The following is a 14,794-nucleotide window of genomic DNA, read 5'->3' as shown; positions in this document are numbered from 1 at the left end:
AGGCGCAGAGACACAGGGAGAAGGCTGTGTGAAGGCGGAGGACTGGAGTGATGCGTCTACAGCCAAGGAACACCAAAGGTTGCTGAGAAACTGCTCAAAGCTAGGAAGAAACGAGGAAGCTTCCCCCACAGATTTCAGAGGGAGTATGGCCCTGCTGATGCCTTGATTTCGGACTTCTAGCCTACAGAACTGCAAGCCAGTACATTTCTGTCATGTTAAGCTGTCTAGTTTGTTGGCTAGCAACTAATACAACTGCCTATACCTAACCCTTATAAAATAGACATTTAGGGTGAAAGAAGACTGAGAACTTCAGTTCATCGGTCATAGGTAGTATGACTTGTATCTTGCAAAGAAGGCTGCAGGAACCCTGAATAGTATTTTAATCTAGAAATTAGAATCCTGTAATAATTTCTCTTACATCACCCTGAAGGCCCACTTTGTTCTTAAAGCTGTGATGTGTCCTAATGACATTCTGTGCTGGCCAGCTTTGAGGGGAGGCCTTGGTGGTAGTGAAAGGCACGGGGAGGAGAGGGAGCCTTCGTATTTTCCAGCTGTCTTGGTGACAACAGCCAGTGCTTAGTAGCATGCATTTCACACAATTTCCATGATAATGCTATAATTTAAAACCCTCTGACTCAAAGACCTAATAAAGGAGGTGAAACTCACTTTCTAAATTTGTTGCACAGAATGCTCCTCTCTCCCTCCATCAATCTTCCTTCCCTTGAGCAAAATGTAAAATTTAGAACAGCGAGTGAAAGCACCAGGTTTTGATGGATTTCCTTGTTAACATGATTCTGTTCTTTGGCAACAGCATCGGAAGCATTTGTGTTCCAGTTCTAGCATGTATGTGCAAGTTCCTATGTGAAAAAATCTGCCAGTCACTTTCTACCTGCTGAGATGTGGGGGGCTATGCACGGGGGAAATTATCAAATGATGTTTATTGTGCTCCCAGACCTTTGCTGAAATCACTTGGTTTCAATTACTTTGATTAATGACTAAAGATTTTATAAGTAGAGGTTCACAGCTAAAACATCTGCCTTCCCGTATTGGCGTAAAGCAGGAAGAATATTTACGTAGGGCTTTCAGGGCATCAGGAGGCCAGTGATGGGTCTGGGCCCATGAGATGGGGCCCTCCTAACCCTCCTAACGTCTAGCTGAATGATTTGGCCCCCTGGAAAGTGACAGTGTGGACCTCCCCATGAACAGCATGACATTTGCCCAGGGCCTGGAGAAGGGGCGATGGGGAAAGCAGAGATGACTTGAGCCTCCTCTCTCTCAGTCTTGATCAGGCAGTGCCACTTTGCAGGCTGGCCCCTCACTCTGGGGGCTCCAGGGTTGTGCCCGGTTCTCACATCTGCGTTCAGGAAGCACTGTTGGAGTTGAGTTGCTCAGCACAAAAGACTGAATAAGGCACCAGGTGACCAGGCCCAGAGAAAGGCAAACCTGATTTCTGCTGGCTGAGCCACATAAAGAGACCTAGTTCAAAGGTGGTAAGCATTCTGGTCATCTCTTGCTGCATAACAAATGACCCCCAAGTTTAGGAGGGTGCAGGTTGGGATCCCTGGGAAGCAGACTCTGAGATGGAGAAGAGTGTGCAGGATGTTTCTTAAGAACTGCCCTTAGGATCAAGACTTGGAAAGGAGGGGAAGGAGCAGGAGTGGGCAGAAGTCACGCTGCCTTGCAGCTCAGGGACAGCCCCAGCTGGCCCAACAGAGTTCTGGGGCCAGAATGACCCTTGAGAGTTGCCCCAGCTGGCCCAACAGAGTTCTGGAGCCAGAATGACCCCTGAGAGTTGCCCCAGCTAGGGCTGAGATGACCTGGCCTTGTGTTAGGGGTGGGCGAGCCGTAGCTGTGGGCCAAATCCAGGTGGCCGCCTGTTTTTGTAAATCAAGTTTTACTAGAACACAGCCACACCCCTTCATTTACACATTGCCTAAGGCTTCTTTCACACTGCTTGGGCAGAGGTGATTAGTTGTAATGGAAGCCATGTGACCCACAAAGCCTAAAATATTTAGTATCTAGCCATTAGTAGAAGTTTATCCACCCCTGCTTTATGTTCCCACGCTGATCAGCCATTGGCTGTGGGCTTCCTGGGAAAGGATGTGACCTGGGCGAGCAGCTCTGCAGCAGAGGCCGGCCCTAGAGGGCTGAGGGCTGAGGGCTGAGGGCTGAGGGCTGTGGGCTGTGCCGACTCCATCCCCAGCAGCGGGGACGGCAGGTCCTTCCTCCAGGGGGAACATGGGGGATGCTTATGGTGTCCACCACAGCAGCTTAAAATGACCATTTTATTTTGCTCACAGTTTTGTGGGTCAGGAATTCTGGAAGGGCGCAGGTGGACTGGCGGACCTCTGTGGCCTAAGCTGGACTAGAGGGTCCACTTCCAGGCTTCCTTCCTTGCTCAGTGCTCCTCGGCCTCTCTCTCTATGGGGGTCTCATCCTCCAGGGTTCCTCCAGGCTGCACGGTGGTTTTGGGATCACTGCACTTCTTACATGAGGGCTTCAAAAGGCAGGATGTGGAAGGCCCAAGTCCATGAAGAACCACACCAGAGCTGGCACAGTGTCCATTCTGCTGTGCCTAATGGGTCAAAGTGGTCGCAGGGCCCCCCAGGTTCAAGGGGGTGAAGCCACAGATGCAAGATCACAGCACAGATGAGCACGCAGCATGATGTACTGTTATACTATCTTTGAAAAATACATGGTGCCTCAGTGGGCCAGGTAGCTGGCTCCCCCAGCTCACGTCCTTTCTCAACTCCACAGTCACTGTCATCACGTGGGTGGCTTGAAGTGACCATGGTGGGAATATGACCCCTCGGGAATGAGCTTTGCCCTGCCCAACCCCAGAGAGCCCATTGTTAACCATGGACCAGCACACCACTGCTGCTCTGGGAAGACTCTTGGTTTGAAGCCAGATGGGAAGAAAGCAGCGTTTCTTGAGCCCCGAGGGGCTTTACACGTCCTGGAACCTCAGAACAGCTCTACGGGGTGCGATTGTCCTTATTCTACAGAAGAGGAGTCGCAGGTGTGGTGAGGTTGGGCAACCAGGTGGGATTTGAACTGGGGTCTTCTCACGCTCTGCCGTTCTGCCTCACCGAGCCTGGAGCCCTCAGGAGAATGAAATAGGCTGCTCTTCACTGACTGAAGGAAGCTCAGGGTAGATGTGAAGGAGGGAAAGCCAGCCGAAGAAGAGGAGCAAAGGCCTGGGGCAGTGGCCGGGTTCCTCTGAAGGACTCGGGCCTCCACACCCCGCCGAGCTGTTTGGGTGCTATAAGATTCACCCCAACTGCAGGCAGCCAAACCCCAGGCATTTCTCAGTGTCGGGAAACGTACCGATGTATTTAAAAGCACAAGCAGTCTATGTGAGCGAGGGGGAGTGGGGAAGCCCCTGAAGGGGGGTGCAGAGGAGGAAGGGCTGGGGCCAGGCACCACAGGCACGGGAGCCCCCTCATCCTGTGCAGTGGTTAGGCCAGACCAGTGGATGTGAGGGGGAGAGGGGAGAGGTAGGGCGGGAAGGGGCTCTCATGCTATGGCCTGCCGGGGGAGGGGGCACGGCATTCTACAGGAACAGTGGTTCCTGCCTTTATGATGGCACCAGTTCCACTGACAGGACCTGAGCCCCACGCCAGCCCTGCCAGGTGCTTCACGTATAGTTATTTTCTTTAATCCTCAAAACCCTCAAAGGAATCGGTCTTATTATTCCTATTTGATGAGAAAATGAGGCTCAGAGGGAAGGAATAACCTTCCAGCTCTGAATTAAGATTTGAGCCAGATGCGCCAACTCTGGACCGTCCGCATGCTGTGCGCCTGCGATGCTGCAGTCACCTAAGTGATGCAGCCAACGCCAGAGAGCAAAGAAGCAAACAGATGATAGAGTATCTTTCTCAGTGTTGGTCGGTTCACAATTTCTCATTTTTTCCTCCTTTTTTTCCCCTACAGTTGAAGGATTCCCTTTCCCCATGTTGTTGGTTTTAAGAGGAATAAGAGAACAGAACAGTGAGAAGCAGAGGGTTCATGGAGTTGAGTGGGGAGCCAGTGCGGGGCGCGTGGCCGAGGGCGCGTGGAGAGGAGAGGGCAGCGAGGCTGGGAGAGTGCAGGCAGGAAGGCCACTACCGGCGAGTGTTGGCGCCAGCCACAGGCCTCTGCCACTGGGGGGGGCTCCTGGCCTGGCTGGCTCAGGCCCTGTGGCACGTGGCAGATCTGCCCGCCTTCTGCTGGGGTCCCAGGCGTGGAATCACCTCGCCCTCCAGATCGACATCCCGAAGTTAAAGGTCAGAGAGCAGCCTTGCAGCAGGAGCATGTGATTAAGACTGAAAAATGGCCCTCAGGTTTTGGTGTGCTGCAAATCACCTGGGGTGCTTGTTCAAAATGCTGTTTCCTGGACCCCGCTCTTGGAGACTCTCAGGCAGCAGTTTGGAAGTGAGGCCCAGAATCTGTATTTTTAAAACACACCAAGCAGTTCTGATGCCAGTGGACACTGCGTCAGGCGAAGAAAAACACGGACTTGGAGGGCGAAGGGGTGGGATCTGCAACTTCCTTAAGAAAACGGCTTTTTTGTCTTTCACCTCATGAGCAGCAGTTTTCTCGTTCTGGATGTAGATGTGGTAGGTATGTTTATGGAGCTATCTTGCGGAGAGAAAGATAATGAACACAGCAGTTATGTGCATAATTGCAGTTAATTATTGTGTTGTGAATGTATGGTTAATCTTGATAAAGATTAACTTATAAAAACTCTTATTAAAAGTTCCCTGTTATTTGCCACTAATGACAACCGTGAATTTTTTAGGGGAGTTTGTTCATTTATCCACTTGATAAAGGAGTTTTGAGCTCTTGCTGTGTGGCTGGCACTGTGCAAGGAGGTGGGGGGACAGCTGTGGGCCAACAGCCGGGGGCTCACCTCTGCCCTCCAGGGCCTTACAGTCTGGCCAGGGAGACAGGTTCAATAAATCCCAGACAACCATATGCATTTCAGTTTTGTGTAAGTTTATTCTTATTAGTTAAGGTATTTGTTAAATTCATTACTAAATGTGATTTTTATAAATATATACATATTTACATATAAACAAATATAAAGCAAAAAAGAAAAAAATCTTTGTCAGGCTCTCTAGTGTGATTTTGGGTTTAAAATATGATTAACATACAGATTATGAACTTTCCAGGTACTCTCTGATGGGGCTAGGAAGATATATTCTATAAATTCTGTACAAAGTTGGCTTGTAGGTTTTTTTTTTAATCAATGAGTTAAGTCTTCACCTCTAAATATGTTTAATTAAGATGTTTTAAAGATCCATTGATTTTTTTTTCCCCCCATCACGTCTCTGCTCCCTCCCCTCATTTGTGAACATAGCACGTTAGGAAAATGGTACCCAAGCACAAATGCACAAATGCACCTGAATGCTGAATTCTCATCCAGTGATGAGAAGCAGAATTCTGACTCCTGGATTAGCAGTCTCAGCGTGTCCTCATGCTGATTTCTCGCCCAACATTTGAGTGCGCTGATAGTCTATGCGAGAACAGATCCAATGCGAAGCCGATGGCCATCAATCCCCTCTGCTTCCTGCTTGCAGCGTCGCAGGCGGTGAGCTGTTTGACTTCTTGGCCGAAAAGGAATCTTTGACTGAAGAGGAAGCAACCGAATTTCTCAAACAAATTCTGAATGGTGTTTACTACCTGCACTCCCTCCAGATTGCCCACTTTGATCTGAAGGTACGTGCTGAGTGTCAGCCGAAGAGCTTATGCCAATGCAGCACTGGCTGGCGGTTTGCTAAGAAAAACTGAGGCATCTGAAAGAGACTTTTATTTTCTTCTATGGGTTTAACAAACAGAATTATCAATATAAATCAGCAAGTATATAACGCATCCTGCAGGGGTTCCTAACCTTTTTGTGAGATGGAGGCTTAAGATTAATGATTACATTCTAGAATCCTTGGGGGAGAATCAAGGGGCCTGCGCAGCCAGGCCTTTTAAACAAGGGGGCTGCTATTGGTTATGGGGCATGTTCAGGCTGGAGTGGCCACTGGCTGCCCGATTTCCATCCCCCTCTGGTTACAGGGCACATAAGATGGAAGGTGTCTTGATCTCTACTCACCCTCTTGATGCAAAGGCTTGTGAGCCTGACTCTGTCACCAGCAGTCAATTGCCAAACTCTGAGACTGGCTAAGTGGGGTCTTTGCTGGGCTAGAAGCAAGGCATTATGGGAGATAAAAAGGCATGTCATACTCCCAACTGTCACAAGTTATGGTCTCTTTGGGAAGGGAAGACACTCACATGAGCAACAGGAAGTGAGCGTGTAAGATTCAAGGTACACCCAAGGCAGTGAGGAGGTTGTCACAAAGCAGCATGTGATGGATTGCCAGGTGGAGGATTCAGATCCTGGAGCTGGGATAAGACTGCAGAGGAGGGAGGAATTTCTCCATACTAGTGTAGCAGAGCTGTCAAGATCTCACTAACTCAGATCCCGCTCAGATCTCACTAACACTCACCCCAAAGACTGCTGCTGCAAACACCCAAGGCACTCTGCCTGATGTCTGGTTTCTGGCCCTGGGAGCTGGAAATGCCAGAGTAAATGCGCACAGAAGCTGTTCTTAGCAGTGGGGATGGGGAGATGGTGAATAAATACCCCAAGTCCCTCGTGCTCCGGCTGGAAACTCTGAGTCACCCCCACCTTGATAAGACACCTCGTATCAGTTTCCTCAATTCCATTTCCTGTCTCCCCATTTCTCTACCAAGTATTCCCTGGGATGCCTCCCACATAAGCCACTTGTGCCCAAATCCCTGTCTCAGGTCTGCTTCTGGGAGAACCTAAACCGAGACATTTATTTTTCCTGGTGTTCTCTTTCAACTACCCTGTTATCCCTATTTTTTGGTTGTTTTTGGGGAGGAGAGGAAGAACTATTCTGCCACCTTGTCCTTACCATAACATATGATAGCTTTTTAAGATTATTATTGTGGTAGAATAAAAATAAAAGTTAGCATTTTAAACATTTTTAAGTATGCAGTTCAGTGGCATTAAGTACATTCACATTATTGTGCAACCATCACCACCATCCATTTCTAAAACTTATTGATCTTCCCATACTGAAACTCTGTACCCATCAGACACTAACTCCCCATCCCTCCCCACCTCAGTCCCTGGCTACCACCATTCTACTTTCTGTGTCTATGAATTGGCCTATTCTAGGTACTTCATATAAGTGGAATCATACAATATTTGTCCTTTTTGTCTGGCTGATTTCAGTTAGCATCATATCTTCAAGGTTCATCCATGTTGTAGCATGTGTCAGAATTTACTTCCTTTCTAAAGCTGAGTAATGTCTCACTATGTGTATAGACCACATTTTGTTTATCCATTCATCTGTTGATGGACATTGGGTTGTTGCCATTTTTGGAAAGCAGATTATTTTGAATAATGCTGCTGTGAACATTGCTGTACTATTTCTCTTTTCTCTTTTTCTAAAGCCCGAAAACATAATGCTTTTGGATAGAAATGTCCCCAAACCTCGGATCAAGATCATCGACTTTGGGTTGGCCCATAAAATTGACTTTGGAAATGAATTCAAAAACATATTTGGGACACCAGAGTTTGTTGGTAAGTTTCTTTACTTCTGTGGTCATTTATTTCTCATAAACTTGATGCTGGCGAAATTCCCCTGCTGTGGCATCATTTCCCTGGTTTATACAAGAAGATAGAATCTGTTGGTTTGCTTCCTTCCAAAACTAAATGTGTGTTTATTTCCTCTTAGCTCCTGAGATAGTCAACTATGAACCTCTTGGTCTCGAGGCAGATATGTGGTAAGGAGCATGCTCTCAATGTAGTCATCTTTCTGATTTATTATTTTATTTTACTATTCTTCTGACCTTTGTTTTTGGTTTTGTTTTTGTTTTATGTCTAGGAGTATTGGGGTAATAACCTATATTCTGTAAGTACCAAGATCCACGACTCATATTCTTTCCCTCTGTCTGTGAGACCGTATGTTTTATTAACCATTCTATGTATCATGTTGATCTCTTCAGCTTATGCAGGCATTTTATGTAAACATACTCATTTTCCACCCCCAGAACACGTTTAGTTTATACTAATTAAACATTTTCTCCTAATTTGAAATGAGTCATCAGAAACTGCTGCATAGTCACTGACAGAAAGCATGTCTGTCCATCACTGCTGAGAAAAGAGGAGAGGGTTCTTTTTTTTAACTACTAGACGCTGTTCCAAATACACTTTTTAAATGCTTCCTTTGCATTAAGCTGAAGCTTTCGTTCGTGACAATTAAATGCCTTATAAAATGGAATTGAATTCTGAAGTGACTACCCAAGCACCAGATTATCATCTTATCCTCACCCCCCTTATCAGATGTTATAGGAACGAAATGATAACATAAGTGGTAATTATTTGTGTTCTGTGCCCCACTTTATTAACAGCCTAAGTGGGGCCTCCCCATTTCTTGGAGACAGTAAGCAAGAAACGTTAGCAAATGTATCTGCCGTCAACTACGAATTTGAGGAAGAATACTTCAGTAATACCAGTGCCCTAGCCAAAGATTTCATAAGAAGACTCCTCGTCAAAGATCCAAAGTGAGTGTGCATTATTCCCGAAAGGTGCTCAGCCGTGGCCTCAGCCAGCCGACGGTTAGCACTGTCCTGTGCACGTGGCCGTGTTTATGATACCCTGGTGGTTTCTGCCTGGCAGAGGGAAGCATGCCGTGCGAAACACTTCAGAAAACGCAGGCAAGGCCATCTGGACCTGCTCAGTCAGTCCCTGCAGGCACAGGGAAGTAGTCACACCGTGACTACCCTGTCTTCAGCTTTCCTCCGTGAATCACGCCCCAAACTGCATTTCCCAGAGCATCTGCTCGCTAGGCCCTGCTGGCAGGGAAACACCCTTAGTGTTTGCTTCTATGGTCACAGCTTTTTTTTTTCTTTCCCCTCCCCCCACAAAGGAAGAGAATGACAATTCAAGATAGTTTGCAGCATCCCTGGATCAAGGTAAGTAGGCATATTGTGATGGGTTTGGGTATTGTCCTAGGGTATTACTAGTTACCGTGGGTTCTAACCACAAACCATCTGGAGGATTGTGTTTGCTGTTGGTGCCATATCTTAAGAGAACTGGCAGATCGGCGTATCCTAACGATAATAGAGGTGGAGTGGAGTAAGCTATCACGATGCATGGGATTTAACAGGGAGCTGAAGGTTAAGTCCAGTCAACAGCCTATTTTGGTTTGACCTGTGGGATGTTGGCCCAAACAATATTTTTAAAAATTTTTGAATTAATTTGCAGCATTTAAATATCATATCAAATCTGGATTTCCAGCTTCTCTTGAGAAATCTGAAGATCTGCCAAGGCCGAGCCCTCATTCCACAAGGTCACCAGAAACTCAGCACAGCTGCCTTTGTGCCCGGGCCTGCGGCCATCCCTGGCATGTTACACCTTGACATTACCTGCCTGATGCCTGTTGGCATTTGGATTCAAGAATTGAAGTTGCTTCAGCTAGAGCAGAAAGGACTAAGGGTGGGGAATATGGCGGTTACAGAATAAAATCAGGGAACCAATAAGCAGATTGCAATGTAGTAACTTGCTTTGCAGAGCTAGGTTTGGGGCAACTGGAGAACTGTTTCCTGTGCGAGCTCCCAGCAGTTGCCTGGGCTCCCCTAGAAGGCAGTGGTGTCTCCATCTCACGGCAGTAGAGCTCAATGGCCTCCTGAAAAAGATGCAGTAGAAGGGATTCCAATGCCATAGGGTAGGCTGAATTTGCTGACCTCTGAGGTCCCTACTTGATGACAGTAAGTTCAAATGCCTCATTACATGGGTGGCCTCACCATGCATCTTGCCATTCCCAAACTTGCTCATGGAAAGTTGTAATCCAGCTTGGTCCAAGCTCAACTTTTCAACTTTTCCCCAAGATCCAGTCTTTGTGGACTGTATCCCACCCTTAGCCACAAGCTAGCCTCTGGAGACTAGGTTCCTAGATCTTGCATATTATTCCAACTTGTTTTGTTATTTTAGCAAGGCGAATGCGTAAACATCCCAAATGATGAGAGATTTCAAAAAGTTGTCGTGTAACACATTTCCATAATTTGAGAGCTCTAAATTTTTTCTTGGACTTTCATTTTAGCCTAAAGATACCCAACAAGCACTTAGTAGAAAAGCATCGGCAGTAAACATGGAGAAATTCAAGAAGTTCGCAGCCCGGAAAAAATGGAAAGTAAGATTGTTTGCTATGGAGGGAGTAACTAATTGTGTTTCCTGTTTGGCGCTCCCTATGGTCAGGGCTCATCTCTTCTGATACCGGCAATACAAAAGTGCATCCTTTTTTTTTTTTAAATTTCCTCTGTAGTCTTCTGCACTGTTACCTTATTTTCAAAGATAAGCAAAAATAATATTTCAGTTCTATTTAACTCGTATCTTCATATGTAATGTTGAATTTTTTTAAATCAAAACCATCCCCAAGGCAAATTTTTAAATCAGCACAGTAAAATTATAGTGCAGTCTTTTTCTAAATGCAACAAGCCACATTTTAAATAAATTTGTTCTTTGTGGTAAGCAGCATGGCATTATGTTTATGGCAGACCGTGTGTAAATGGTTCTCTAAGTCCAGCCTTGGTCTGTGAGTGGTGGGGATGGGGTGGGGTAGGGCCATGAGCATTTGCAGTGTGGTATCTTGTACTTTTTCAGTGTGGATGGCCTCTGCAGGGGCTGTGGGGGACATGGCTCTAAAAGGCATTCCAGCCATCCTTGAACAAATCAAAAAGTCAGGGTTAAGAAGGTGACAGGATGGCTTCCTGTGCACAGGGTCATGTCAAGCCCCAAGGAAGCAGCGACTTGCCATGTCTCCCCAGCAGTGGGCCAGAAATGCGCCTCATTTTCACACACATCAAGTTTGAGGTACCATGATAGGGGTAAGGAAGACCACAGCACTAGGTTACTTAAAATTTAACTCTTAGTCTCAAAGAAGCCCTGAGAATAAGGGTTTAAATGTAGAGTGAATCACCATCCATCTCTCTCTCTCACACACACACACACACAGACACACACACGTTCTTTACCTGTACTTCTGCCTTTGAGAGTAAAAGGAGAGGTGTTTGTCTTATAGTCTGAGGAGTCCCCCACCTGTTCATTTCCAACAACTGTATGGGTTTTGGTAGTCACATTATCCACCATTGCCAGCTTGTCTGGGCCCCAAGGACACAGGCCCAGGCCCCTGCATACTGTGCTTCTCTGCGGGGACGTGCATGGGGTTGTTAGGGTCAGCTCCCATACCTCAAAGGCTGGAGAACAGAATACTGAGAGAGAAGGGAGGCAGGGCCTGCAGTCCTGCAGTTTAATAACAAAATGCAGAAGGAGACTCTCTCTCTGTCCTGTTGTCTTGATTTATAAGACCTTGAGAATTATTCTTTAAGCAAATACAATTCAACCTGGTTGTGGGATTGCCCACTGAGGAATACATGCTGTCAGCCGTGAATGCTGTCGCAAAGACTTTGTGATTTGCACTAATTTGAGTATTGTTACATAAGCTCTCTCTCCTCCTCCCCCTGCCCTTCTTTGTCTCTTTTTTTAAGCAATCCGTTCGCTTGATATCACTGTGCCAAAGATTATCCAGGTCATTCTTGTCCAGAAGTAACATGAGTGTTGCCAGAAGCGATGATACTCTGGTAAGCAAACCTGTTTGCCTTGCTGAGGTTCTTTCTCAGCACTGTGTATTTAGAATGCTTCAGTTGTTCGATTTGTTCAGCAACCCAGAAAACCTGAAGGCCTGGGAAACGCGGTGGGGCTTGCTGGTGGAGTTCGTGGGAGACCAGAAGGCTGAACCCACTTGCTTTGTCAACTTTGTGTAGACTGCCCAAGGTCCTTGAGAACAACTCCATGATTTTTTTTTTCCTTAATCCAAACTGAAACCTAATTGCAAAGGAACTCTTCAGATACGACTGGGCATATCTGAATTCACAAGACTTGCTCCTGACAGTCAGACAACAGGGCTTTGTGAACCCTGGAGGTAAGGGGACTCCAGAAAAGGCAGAAAGGGTGGTTCTGTGGGGACCAGCCTGCTCCCAGAACCGAAGCTGAAAGTCAGCTGTCCTGAGTGGTCTCCGGGGACTCCAGGGGCAGGATCACAGGTCAGCAGACACCAGGTCTTTTTTTTTTTTTAATTTTTTAATTTTTTTTTATTTATTTATTTTTCCCCCAAAGCCCCAGTAGACAGTTGTATGTCATAGCTGCACATCCTTCTAGTTGCTGTATGTGGGACGCGGCCTCAGCATGGCCAGAGAAGCGGTGCGTCGGTGCGCGCCCGGGATCCGAACCCAGGCCGCCAGCAGTGGAGTGCACGCACTTAACTGCTAAGCCACGGGGCCGGCCCCACCACTTCTTTTTTCCTCCCCGAAGCTGGGAGTTTCACTGAGTCTCCAGGTCTAGGCTTGTAGAGTAAAAAGAGATAGGAAGTGTTAAAAAGAAGTGGGAGAGATGCAAGGTAGGAAGAGAAGGGGGAAGAAGACGAGGAAGGCTGGGTTTGGGAATTATTCATTTGAGGGCAGCAGTGGGACCAGGGACAAGATAAAAATTATTAATCTAAGTAAAATAATGGGAATGATTAAATATTGTAAATTAAAATCATCCTGAATAATCAGATGGGAGAAAGTATATGGGTCACAATGAAAAGTTCAGGGTAGGAGAGGGACCCAGAGTTGTGTAGGAGGTCCAGGTGGGAATACCCCCTCCCAGACCTCAGGTTCCCTCACCATCTCAGATCAGTATCCTGCTCGTCATGAGGACACTTGATAACATTTCTGTTGAGTGTCACTTTCATGCAAACGTCTCCTTGTCATCCACTTGGATTGTGATACAAAAGCAAAACCAATGGCATTCTGACACATGTACTCGATACAAATATTATTAAAACCCTCATGAAGCTGGCTTGGGTTCAGATCTGTAGAGAAGAGGAAGCAGAGCTCAGAGAGTTGCCTGCTGCACTCCATGCCCACAGCCGGAGATCCAGCCTCCGTAGATGCACGTGTCCAGGTGTGAAACTTGAGTAGCCGCACTTCTCTAAGTCCAGAAATTTTGTTTGGGATCTCTTAGCTTATTCTTCCGTTTCAATGTACCGTATTTTGCAAATATCTTATTATAAGAAAACTTTGACAAAGTAGCAAAGATTTAACAAACTTGTTCAACATTCTCTAGTTATTTTCCCTTTGTAATTAGAAATGCATCTGTTTTCTTTCTTCTGGCCTTTCTCCCCTTTAAAGGCCAATGATCTTTTAATAATTGTGACCAGCTTTCAGAGAATTTTTCCATGTTATTCTATACCTAGAGAAGGAAGATTTCCAGTGATCAAAAAATGACAGTTCTGTAATTGACAAAACTACAAATTAAGACTATCTTTTTCAAAGGTATCGTTTCCTTGGTTTTATGGTTTTTAGAGTCTGAGTTACACCTGAAATTTTCCACAGTCGTTTCTGGGACTACATTTTGAAAGATTCCTAAGATAAGCGCTAAGGGTAGTTTGACATCAATCATTGTTCTAACTCTGAGTCTTGAAAGCTGTTTGCTCTCTGGGTTATAATGCAGGCGACATTAAGGCACAGGTAAATAGTAGATGGTGTTAGTTTCCAGCATGGAAGGGGCAAAACTAACCTCCTACTTCCCTTCATCACCATGTGGATTTGGGGATTAAATGGCTTGCTTTGCTCTGAATGCTCCTCTTAACAAATGAGCATTGATTTCTCTTATGTTGATAAGAGGAACGTGGCCAGCACGCTAACTCTTTTTCCCTCTTCGCTGTGTCTCTCAAGGATGAGGAGGACTCCTTTGTGATGAAAGCCATCATCCATGCCATCAACGATGACAACGTCCCAGGCCTGCAGCACCTCCTGGGCTCGTTGTCCAGCTACGATGTTAACCAGCCCAACAAGGTCAGATACTCTTCTGCCAGCGGTAGTGGAGGGGGGTGGTCAGGGAGGCTGTGCACCTGCAAGTTCAAAGTGGAAAGACCCCATCTGCTTCTTCATTCTCCCTTCCTGTTGCAAACTGCATATTGTGGAAAAAATCACTTCTGTTTAGAGAGTGGATTGAGTTAGAAATCAGGTCTTACTGCATCGAGAGCCTTTCTGCGTGCACCGATTGCACCTTTACTCATGAAATTTTAAATGTACTCATCCTGCAAATGAAAATATCACCTTTGATTGTGAATCCCAAAGCGGAAGGGCAGTTCTGGTCTTCTTACTGTCGCCCACTCTTGTTCCACAGCAGTAGGCGTAGGCCTGCCGGGCCCCAGGGAGGTGCATGGGACAGCGGTGACAATTGGGATTTTTCTTTCCTACCAATCCTGAAAAATAGTATTTTTTCTCTCCTGTTCTAGCATGGGACACCTCCGTTACTCATTGCTGCTGGCTGTGGGAATATTCAAATACTACAGTTGCTCATTAAAAGAGGCTCAAGAATTGATGTCCAGGATAAGGTCATAATTCTATTTTATTGTAAATGAATTAATTTTTTAAGTATTTCCAAATGTCTCCTAATCACAGAAGCAACAGAGAAAAATAACATGTATGCCCTACTTCGTTCCTCAGTTTCCTATAAAGGAACATGAACTGCTAAGATAGCCCAGTCTAATGTACGTTATAGAGAAAGAGGCAAACATCTGTCTTCCTCTGGGCTCTGGGGCTCGACATCAGCCTTTCTTTGTAAAACACCCCGGATTTACTCCTTACTGATCACGTTACTCCACGGTGTTATTAGATGTCACATTTGGAAAAGTTTTTATTGTCTAATTAATCTCATCAGAAAGGTATTTGCCTGCATGTTTATCAG

The 14,794-nt window shown here is 46.1% G+C and overlaps 1 protein-coding gene across 9 annotated transcripts in view; it reads left to right on the top strand.

Moving 5' to 3' along the window:
- The window catches only part of DAPK1 (death associated protein kinase 1), a 176,772-nt gene that overhangs the window by 115,126 nt on the left and 46,852 nt on the right, over positions 1-14,794 (top strand). For 8 of the 9 annotated variants that reach the window (XM_087444305.1, XM_087444306.1, XM_087444309.1 and 5 more), the window contains 10 exons: positions 5,562-5,700; positions 7,453-7,582; positions 7,737-7,785; positions 7,887-7,913; positions 8,413-8,565; positions 8,931-8,976; positions 10,104-10,193; positions 11,548-11,640; positions 13,777-13,896; positions 14,343-14,441. In XM_087444305.1, coding sequence (XP_087300431.1) covers positions 5,562-5,700; positions 7,453-7,582; positions 7,737-7,785; positions 7,887-7,913; positions 8,413-8,565; positions 8,931-8,976; positions 10,104-10,193; positions 11,548-11,640; positions 13,777-13,896; positions 14,343-14,441 — 946 coding nt within the window. The remainder of the gene's footprint in view (positions 1-5,561; positions 5,701-7,452; positions 7,583-7,736; positions 7,786-7,886; positions 7,914-8,412; positions 8,566-8,930; positions 8,977-10,103; positions 10,194-11,547; positions 11,641-13,776; positions 13,897-14,342; positions 14,442-14,794) is intronic. The other variant, XM_087444311.1, reaches the window with a different exon arrangement.

The sequence above is a fragment of the Ceratotherium simum genome, chromosome 20 (genome assembly GCF_057802395.1).
Source record: "Ceratotherium simum simum isolate JZ-2026a chromosome 20, ASM5780239v1, whole genome shotgun sequence".
In the NCBI taxonomy this organism is placed as follows: Eukaryota; Metazoa; Chordata; class Mammalia; order Perissodactyla; family Rhinocerotidae; genus Ceratotherium; species Ceratotherium simum.
This window is presented reverse-complemented; position numbering and strand designations above follow the sequence as displayed.